This window comes from Primulina eburnea, chromosome 17 (assembly GCF_022965805.1).
Source record: "Primulina eburnea isolate SZY01 chromosome 17, ASM2296580v1, whole genome shotgun sequence".
NCBI lineage: Eukaryota > Viridiplantae > Streptophyta > Magnoliopsida > Lamiales > Gesneriaceae > Primulina > Primulina eburnea.
The window spans coordinates 25,934,796-25,944,882 of NC_133117.1; the positions used below are offsets into that span (position 1 = coordinate 25,934,796).

A 10,087-nucleotide genomic window follows, 5' to 3' on the forward strand; every position below is an offset into this window, starting at 1 on the left:
GCAATCATGCTAATTTCCATTTCTTCCATCCTATGGAATCAATTCATAAACTCCTTTATAAGACTCCTGTTTGATCTCTATCAAATTATAGTCGCCAAATTCCAACACCTTGAAATTTGGCTATCTCAATGGGAACACATAATCTGATACTTGTGTGACCCTCAATGGTTCAAGGATACAGCTAGCCGTGGGTTCACATATTCATGTGATTCAAAAAAACATTTATTATTATTTGGGTTTACCCTAGTTATCCCCATTCTTTTCATAAACTCTTTGATCAAGAATGTCAGAATTCATTTCTGATTGCACCCATCAGATCATGGTAAGAACGTCTAGTAGCATCACCCCATGATCCCCTAGGTATCACTTATAGGGTCTGCAAAAACTTTTAGTCATGGTTAGCGTACAGTAAGGTCCCTTCGCCACATACATCCCGATCGAATCTGCAATCATTGGTATATTGAGAGTTGCATATGAATTCGATAACGATGTGATTTATCTTTGAGTACTAATAGTGACATGGTACGTGCAACTAGAAAAACACATTTCCCCAAAGCACATTTCTTGCTCTGGCCAGAGACTCCTTGCACTATTAACTCATCAGATACGTAGGATATCTTCTCCCATAGGCTAATGGTGAATCCCCGACCACAATGAATTTGCTCATACGTATTCCGAAACTACACCAAACCTCGCCACCTGATGACCTTCAATGGATTCGGTAAACAGATCAAAGTGCATGTTAGTATGTATAGCCCCTACATTGTCCCAGGTCAAAGGACTAATGGTGTACAACTATAACTGCGGACTATTCCAGTCAATAAATGAGAACCACTTGGACAGTCCGATGGAGGGTTGTTCAGTGCATCATCACATGATCACCCATCCGTGTGAATGGACATCTCCATTCTCTTTCCAATGAAACATGGTGTTTACACCACATATGCTAGTCTCGAGCTCGAGCAACTTTTATACTTATTTTAGGCGGTTGAATCAACTAAGAACCTGTTTAGAATATACGGTACACTTCCTAATGAGTTTCATGGTCTTATGTTGAGAGGCATACCTCATGGTACCTATTGTCTATTGAAGGACTTTATCTATGCAGCTTGCATAAGTATACAGATAAAGCATTATGCCATATTTGAATAAAATCGTAAAATATTATTAAAATAAATATTTTTTTACATTAGAGTCAATAAAAGCCCTAGCCACAAGTTGGTTTGTCAGGCATCTACTCTGACAATCTCCCAATTGCCCTATAGCCAACTACCTATAGATCTTAGACACATTTCTTCGCGATGCTTCTCAAACAATGGTCCTGGCAGGGGCTTCGTCAGTGGATCAACAACGTTATCTAAGAAGGTGACTCTCTTTACCGATATGTCTCCTCTTCCCATAATATCCCGGATTATGTGGAACTTCCTCAGTATATGTTTGGATCACTGATGAGACCTCGGTTCCTTCCTTTGCGCAACGACACCAGTGTTGTCACAGTAGACCAGGACTGAATCAACTGTTTGAGGAATTACACCCAACTCTTGGATGAAATTCCTCATCCAAACGCCCTCCTTTGCTGCAGCCTATGCAACTATGTATTCGGCCTCAGTGGTTGAATCCACTGTGGTGTCTTTCTTGGAACTCTTCCAAGAGACAGCACCACCATTGAGCTTGAATACAAATCCAAAGGTAGATTTCGAATCATTCACATCTGATTGGAAGCTAGAATGAGTGTAGCATTCCAATTTTAGTTCCCTATTCTCGTATGCCAAGAACAAATTCTTAGTTCTTCTCAAATACTTGAAAATGTCCTTCACTGCTTTCAAATATCGTGGATCGAGATTCAACTGACATTGGCTTGCAACACCCATTGCATATGCAATATCAGGTTGAGTAGATATCATACCATACATAATACTACCTATGGCAGACGCATACGGAATGCAGCTCATGGTTTCCATCTCTCTTTATCAGTCTTAGGGCACATAAACTTGGATAGACTCATACCATGAGACATTGGGAGATATCCTCTCTTGGACTCCTCCATAGAGAATCTCCTCAGTATGGTATCGATATATGTGGATTGGGTGAGCCCTAGCATTCTCTTTGAACTATCCCTATATATCTGTATTCCTAATACATATGATGCTTCATCCATATCTTTTATGGAGAACTTACCAGCTAACCATGCTTTAGTTGGCTGCAACATCCCTACTTCATTCCCAATGAGTAGTATGTCATCAACATAAAGTACTAAGAATGTCACTGCACTCCCACTAACCTTCTTGTATACACAAGGTTCCTCGGGATTTTGGTGAAATCAAACTCTTTGATAGTGTTGCCAAATCTGAGGTTCCAGCTTCTTGATGCTTGTTTGAGTCCATAAATGGATCTCTGAAGTCTGCATACTTTATGCTCACTTCCTACTGATGTGAATCCTTCAGGTTGAGACATGTAAATCTCTTCTTTAATATCCACATTAAGGAATGATGTCTTCACATCCATCTATCATATTTCACAGTCATACCATGCTACTATGGCTAGCAGTATCCTAATGGATTTGAACATTGCGACTGAAGAAAATGTTTCCTCATAGTCAACTCATTGCCTTTGGGTATATCATTTTTCTACTAGTCTTGCTTTGAAGGTCATCATCTTCCCATCTGCTCCAAGTTTCCTTTTCAAATCCATTTGCATCACATGGGAACAATTCCTCAGGTGGATCTACTAAAGACCATACTTGGTTCGAATATATGAAGTCCATCTCAGACTGCATGGCTTCAAGCCATCTAGATGAATTGGCATCAGACAATGCTTCCTTGAAATTTCTTGGATCACATCCAGGAATGGGCTCACCTTGGCCCTCTTCAAGAAGCAGGCTCAACCTATTAGGCAGCCTTGAGATCCTTTCGGATCTTCTAAGAACTTGTGTTTCTTTGATTGGTTGTTGGGGCGTGGGTTCTACTATTTGTGTAGTAGGTGGTTCTCAAATCTCATCGAGTTCTATCATCCTGTCTTTTCTATCCAATAGAAACTCCTTCTCAAAGAAGGTGGCTGATAAGTGCAATTTATTGCACTTTTATTACTTGTATTTAACTTGGAATTTTGTGATTCTTGAGCAGGTTTTATGTGATGTGTTGTTGTTTTTGTTGTTGTATTTTGGAAGCTTAGGATGAGAGTTTGGAGTATTAAAATGTTGAATTAGAAAGTGCAAAAGATGTAAAAATACAGAAGCTATAGCGCACCCGCGCTTATATTTACAGCGTACCCACGGTGAAGCACGACACCCACGCTGGAAAACATACCGCACCCGCGCTCACACACCAGTAGCTGCACCGCACCCGTGATGACTTCTTGACCGCACCCGCGGCCCTTGCAAACAGAATCCAGAAAATCTGTATTTTGGTGTGCTGCGCATGGAAATAAAATATTTGATTGTGCTGCGAATTGGGGCTAGTCTGGGACTATAAAATAAATCATTTACTAACCATCTAGGGTATTGGGGAGCCAAGAGAAGAATGGAGACGACTGTTAGAAGATTGAAGACCCAAGTTCATCAAGTTTTTGGGAAATCTTTTGCACAACTCCGGAGACAGAATCAGCACTTCAAACTCTTGTTCTAAGTTCTTGTTTCTTTTGTGTTTCATTTGATATGTCTTGTTTTAGAACCATATTTTGTTGTTTTTCTTGTGTTATTATGAAATAATTTTTATTTCTAGAGAAAAGATGAAACAAAACTAGAAACCATGCGTTGGAATTTATGAATTAAGCTATTTAAGTTCTTCATATTGTTCATTTGTATTGTTCTAATCTTAATTCTTTCCATTTATTGGTCATAATTTGAATGATTTATATGTTTACAATTTATCACTTGGAAGAGTAAATTATAAACAAGAAAGGGGAAAAATACGTCAATGGTATTTATAGAGTTCGGGAGGACCTATAATGCTATCGAAGCGCATAGAGAATCTAGTGCTTGATATGTTATTTAATTGTAGATTGTTGATGGGGACGTCGCAATCTATTTTTAGATAACTAATATCTACTTAACACTCGGTAGAGGAAGTAGATAATTATAGGATTCTTGGCTAATGAATAAGAAAGATTTTTATAACATAACTACAAGGAATTACACATGGTGAATGGTTGCGTGAAATCGGACCTCTAGTTTTTTTATTCCATTGTTATTTGCTACAATTTTGTTTTACATTTAAATCAATTTTCAATTTAGTTATTTTTGCAAAAAAATCTTTTAATTGATTATTCTAAATAAAGTCGAGACTATTTTAATCACAAGCATTGATATACGTTTATATACACACTCCTCGTGGGATCGACACTTGTACTCAAAAATACATTTTACTATAACTTGACGTCGTGCGCTTGCGAGCAATCAAGAAAACACGCAACAAGTTTTTGGTGCCGTTTCCGAGGAGTTTTTATTTTAAATTTATATTAGTATTGTTACCAATTAGTCTAGATTTTAATTTAGAGTTTTTTTTATTGTATTACATTAAACATTGAATTGTTTGTTATCTTTGTTTGACAGTGCATGCGGAGATCGCAAAATCTTGACTTGCTTACCTTTGATCCTGAGATTGAAAGAACCGCAAGAAGATTAAGAAAGGTGAGAAGAGAAGAGATTCAAGCAATGACTAACAACATAGATAAGGAAAATACACCCCTGCAATACACATCAGAGATCATTTTAGGCCGGTACTAAATGCTCATTATTCGGGCATAGCACGAGGGACTATTAATGCAAACAACTTTGAGCTCAAGCCTGCATTGATAAACATGGTTCAACAGAACCAGTTTGGGGGAACCGCTACTGCAGATCCTCATCTATATCTCAGAATATTCCTTGAAATCACTGACACGGTAAAAATAAATGGTATTTCTGATGATATAATTCGTTTGCACTTGTTTCCTTTTTTTCTTAGGGATCAAGCAAGAGGATGACTCCAATCTCTTCTTTTGGGGAGTATCACTACATGGCAAGAGTTAGCAACCAAGTTCCTTGCCAAATATTTTCCACATGGGAAGTCTGCACAGTTGAAGATTGAGATAAGTACTTTTAGGCAGACTGACTTTGAGAAATTATATGAGGCATGGGAACGGTATAAGGAGTTGTTGAGGAGGTGACAAACCATGGTTTTGAATATTGGTTACAGATTAAATTGTTTTACAATGGTTTGAATGGACAAACAAGAAGCACTGTGTATGCAGCAGCTGGTGGCACGATATTTGCCAAATCACCTGATCAGGCATATGATTTTCTTGAACATATGACCATTAAAAGTTATCAATGGCCGTCTGAGAGGTCAGGAGTAAAGAAGACAGCTGGAGTTCATGCCATAGATCTTGTTTCATCACTCACCGCACAAGTTACAGTTTTAACAACTCAAATTGCGGCTATGAATAAGGCTAGTACATAGAGGTTGAAAATGCATTGGTTGTTATTGAAGAACTACATACTCCTGATGAGACTCATTATATTCACAATAGGAATTTAGGTGGCTAGAGAGGATATCGAGGTAACCCTCCCCCTAACACTTATCATCCTGGTTTGAGAAATCATGAAAATTTTTCATATGCTAATAATAATAATGTGTTGAATCCTCCACAGGGTTCAATACATCGAAGGGGGAAGGAAAGCCTTCAATTAAGGATCTAGTTGGCACATTATTTGCTGAATCTATTAAAAGGATGGCTAGGACTGAATCTCGTCTTGATGGCATGGAAACTCACATGGGAAATATGGGTGCCACAATGAAATCATTGAAGACAGATTGGACAGTTGGCTAATGCATTGAGAGATCAAAATAGAGGTAAATTCCCAAGTAATACTGAAGTGAATCCAAAGGAGAAATGCAAAGGTGTAACTTTGAGAAGTGGAAGAGAACTTGAGGTTGGAAAATTCAAAGAGAATGATGAAAATTAGAAGAGAGTTGAAGAGGATGAGTGTGAAAATGGAAAGGAGAACAAGGTTGAGGAGTCTCGGATTGAAACTGAAGTTGAACGGATTCCTATACTGAAACCGACTCTTCCATACCCACAGAGATTTAGGAAGAAGATTATTGATGATCAATTTGCAAATTTTTTTTGAGATTTTCCAAAAGATTCACATCAACATTCCATTTGCTGATATTTTCGAGCAAATGCCAAACTATGCAAATTTCATCAAAGATGTGATGTCAAAGAAGAGGAAGTTGCAGGAGTTCGAGACAGTGAAGTTGACCGAAGAGTGTAGCGCCATCTCCAAAAGAAGCTACCAAAAAAACTAAAAGATCCAGGGAGTTTTATAATTTCTTGAATTATTGGTGGTTCTCATGTTAATAAAGCTTTATGTGATCTTGGAGCGAGTATTAATGTAACGTACCGTACTTTACTGTATTTAGAATTTTGCGGAAAAATAAAAATTTTCTTAAATTTGAAATAAACTTTCGAATTTGCATTAAAATGTCTTGTTCGTCTAAAACCTTTGCCATAAACCAACCACACTCAAGTTTGCCAACCATCTAAAAGTATTTGCAATAAAAGATCACCATAGAAATTTTGCTAACGAAAATACTTGTTTTAGAACATCGTAAATAAACATGAAATCAGAGTATTTGAAACTTTCATAAATTCTTAAAAACATGGCGGTCCTCGGGTTTAGCCTCCTTCTCAGTCCAAGCCATCTCACTAGTCCTCACCCCTCGTCTCCTCAAATGCATCCTCACCTGCATCGATCAAGTCTAGTGAGTCTAAACACTCAACACGTATAAACTGTAAGTAGCAAATAATACGTAATAAAACCAAAATGAGACTTTAAAATAGAGCATACATATTTGAAACTTGAACTTGTTGTTAAACTTGAACATACATATATAACATAGAAGTGCCATAACTTGAAAACTTTTCATGAACATGCTTGCATACTTGTACATACATAACTTCATCATTTTGCGTAGAGACATGTTTCAAAGCAAGTTACCCATACATAAATACGCCTGATCAGACTAAACCACAGTAGTGGGCTGACAGGGAAGATCCACTGTCACATACATGAGATCCCCGTTCATGCTTTAACAGATGGATTGGTCCCTGGTCATGCTTTACCGCTTTCCAATCCCATACATAATTTGGTCACAAGACATTTAGCATACCGCAAAAACTTAAATATTTCTTTTTGTACGTCAACATACTTACTTGACATTGAGGGATTCGTTGGATCTCGCTTGGGCCACTGCTGCAAGAATCTTTAGTCATGGTTAGCATACAGTATGGTCCCTTCAACACATATATCTCAGTCAAATCTGCAACCATTGGTATATCGAGAGTTGCATATGAATTCGACAACGATGCGATTTATTTTTGTAATGCCCCGAAAATTTAAAAGTACACGCGAACCACATGCATGCAATTATTAAATTCCTTGTGTATTTCAATTAAATGTTTTAATTGCATGAATTAATTATGTTGTGCATAATTACATGTTTTAAATATATTTTTCTACATGGTTACATTAAAATGTATTTTTAAAGGTTATTCGAGTTGCGATCGAGGAACGGAGACTGAGGGCTGAAAAATAGAAAATATTTTTATTGGTTAATTGTTTTTAATTATTTAAATTGAGGGTGATGCTTTTTCTTATTTTTGAAAATATAGGGTTTTGAGGTGATTGTATACTTCGGGACGTAAATTTTATCGGTGTTGGTTTTTCAACAAAAATACGAACGTTTTGGTAACCCGACCAATAATTTCACAACTTATTCAAGCAAAATTAATTTAAATATCTTTAATTAACCACTAATGGACCTAATTACCTACTTAATGGACCTAAGCCTTATTAGTGGTTTAATTAAATATTTATAAGCTAAATTTACCCCAAACCCTCATAATTTCCCACGCCCCACACCCCACAAATATTCAAACTCTCCCCTTCACATAAACACATGGCACACACATCAAAAGTTGAAGGAAAAAGCATCAAGTTTGATAGAGTTTTCAAGTTGTCGTTCGTCGTCGTCGTTCTTCAAATCGTCAACAATAATTTGTGCGTTAAAAACGCAAAGGCACGCCATATTATTTACTTCAAACATCTATCACACCATAGTATTTTATTTAATTGATTTTTTGCATGAAAAACAAGTGCATCATGAAACAAATTCGTTTTTGTGGCATATGTCAATTTTAAAGCTTGTATTTTAAACCAAAATCATGTTTATTATGATCTAAAGGGGCTGCCATGATTAGGAGAGGGTTAAGGGATGTTTTTACATGTTTTAGAGAGTCCCAAATCACCCCAACAAGCTGCAAACATGAATATCAGAAGCTAGGAACTCAATTATGTGATTGTGTCTTAGGGGCTCGGGTAAGGGGGAAAGTTGTTGCATGGCTCGGTTTGGCTGGATCAGGGCTAAGATAGGGTCGTTCTTGGGTCAAGGGAAGAGTCTTAGCCATGCTAGGACTCGAAAACCATGGGCTGGAAGGAGTCCTAGCCAACAAGGACTCCACCCGAGAGCCCAAGAGAAAGTAGTGCAGGTTGGCCGTTGGGGCAAGGAAGAAGTGGCTCGGCCAGGGGCTCTGGGCTGGGCTAAGCTAGGTCCTTTAGGGTCTAGAGAATGTGGTCCAGGGTTGGGGCAGGGGCTGGTATGGTTTGGTTCAGGTAGTGCCGAGTAAAAACATGAAACCGTGAGGAGAAGCCATGCGCACAGGTTGAGGTGCAGAGTTCAGGGGTTCGTTGCTCGGGTCTGGGGGCTTGGACTGGTTTAGATATGTTCTGGGCATGGTCTAGGGTCAGTTATGGTCGGGGTGGCTTGGTGGTTAAGGGGGAGAAATCCTAGACTAGTTAGGAGTCCTTTTGTTCAAGGGAAGCCACACTGACACACGTGCAGTACATGGTCAGGTTACAGGTGAGTTTGAGTAATCCAAGGCTAGGTTCAGGGGCTTGGGCTTGGTCAAGAGGGTTCCTAAATGGGTTGGCTAAGATTTGGCTTGAGGTGGCTCGACCATGGCTCGAGTAAATTGGGAGATGGCTCGGGTGGTTCGTTAAGGGGTCAAAAACAAAAATTAAAAGGCTAAAATTGAATCCATGGGTCCACGGTTGTGGCTCATGACTTGGAAGGGTAGAATAAATCATAAAATTCCATGTTTAAAATTAGAGATCAAAATAATGAGTTTTGGATTTATTCGAGATTTAATCGCCTCACGAAACTCTAATTAACGAATTAAGTGAAATGCTTAGTTCTAAGCTTTTAAAAATTATGAAAAATTATATTTAAGCTTAAATAATTATTAAAAGCCTAAGTTTTTAATTTGGAAATTTTATATGAAAGTTTGGTTTAATTCGGGATTAAAATGCATTAATACGTTATATTTAAAGATTTATTTAAAAGTACTCGATTTAGACTAAATAAAAATACGAAAAAATTCATGTAAACTTAAATAATTATTTGAGACATGTTATAGTCAATGAAATTAAGAAAATGTCAAAAACGAGAAATTTTATGTCCAGGGGTAAAACAGTCATTTTACACCTAAAAATTAGTAAACGACATGGCAGTGCCCTGAATGCTGTTTTATACGCTAATATCAATATGTTGAATGGCTACGAATTTTTATATGTTAAATTATGATTTTTAAATGTTCATGAATTTTATGGTTTAATTTGGACATTTAAAAGATATGTTGCATGCTTGGTTTAAAAGAAAAATGATATTATATGCATGTTTTTATTAAGTGATGGAAATACGACATGTTGAAGGATGTGAAGGGATTGTGACTAAATACGATGATACGTTGGAAATATCATGAGGGTTATGGTCCCAGTATGAGCCCGACGATCGTGTTTCCTTGGATACGGATACGAATACGAATACGTTAATATGTTAATACGTTGGCCAAGGCCCAGTTGACCGGTGAGAGTATCACTGGATTACCCGCCGCCCAGTACTCTGGTTTTCTCTAGATGGATCCATCGCCCAATACGATTAAAAATACGAGTCACAATCACGATCTGAATTCAACAAACACAAATATAAATATGAATATGTTAATATGGATATGAATATGTTGATATAAAAATATTTAAGTTTAAAGT

General features: G+C 37.5%; 1 protein-coding gene across 1 annotated transcript; it reads right to left on the reverse strand.

The window, feature by feature from the left end:
• Positions 1–1,583: 1,583 nt before the first annotated feature.
• Positions 1,584–1,961, reverse strand: LOC140817989 (secreted RxLR effector protein 161-like). The gene has a single exon (XM_073177784.1). It carries the CDS (start codon positions 1,959–1,961, stop codon positions 1,584–1,586), a length of 378 nt encoding a protein of 125 aa, XP_073033885.1.
• Between the last annotated feature and the right edge of the window lie 8,126 nt (positions 1,962–10,087).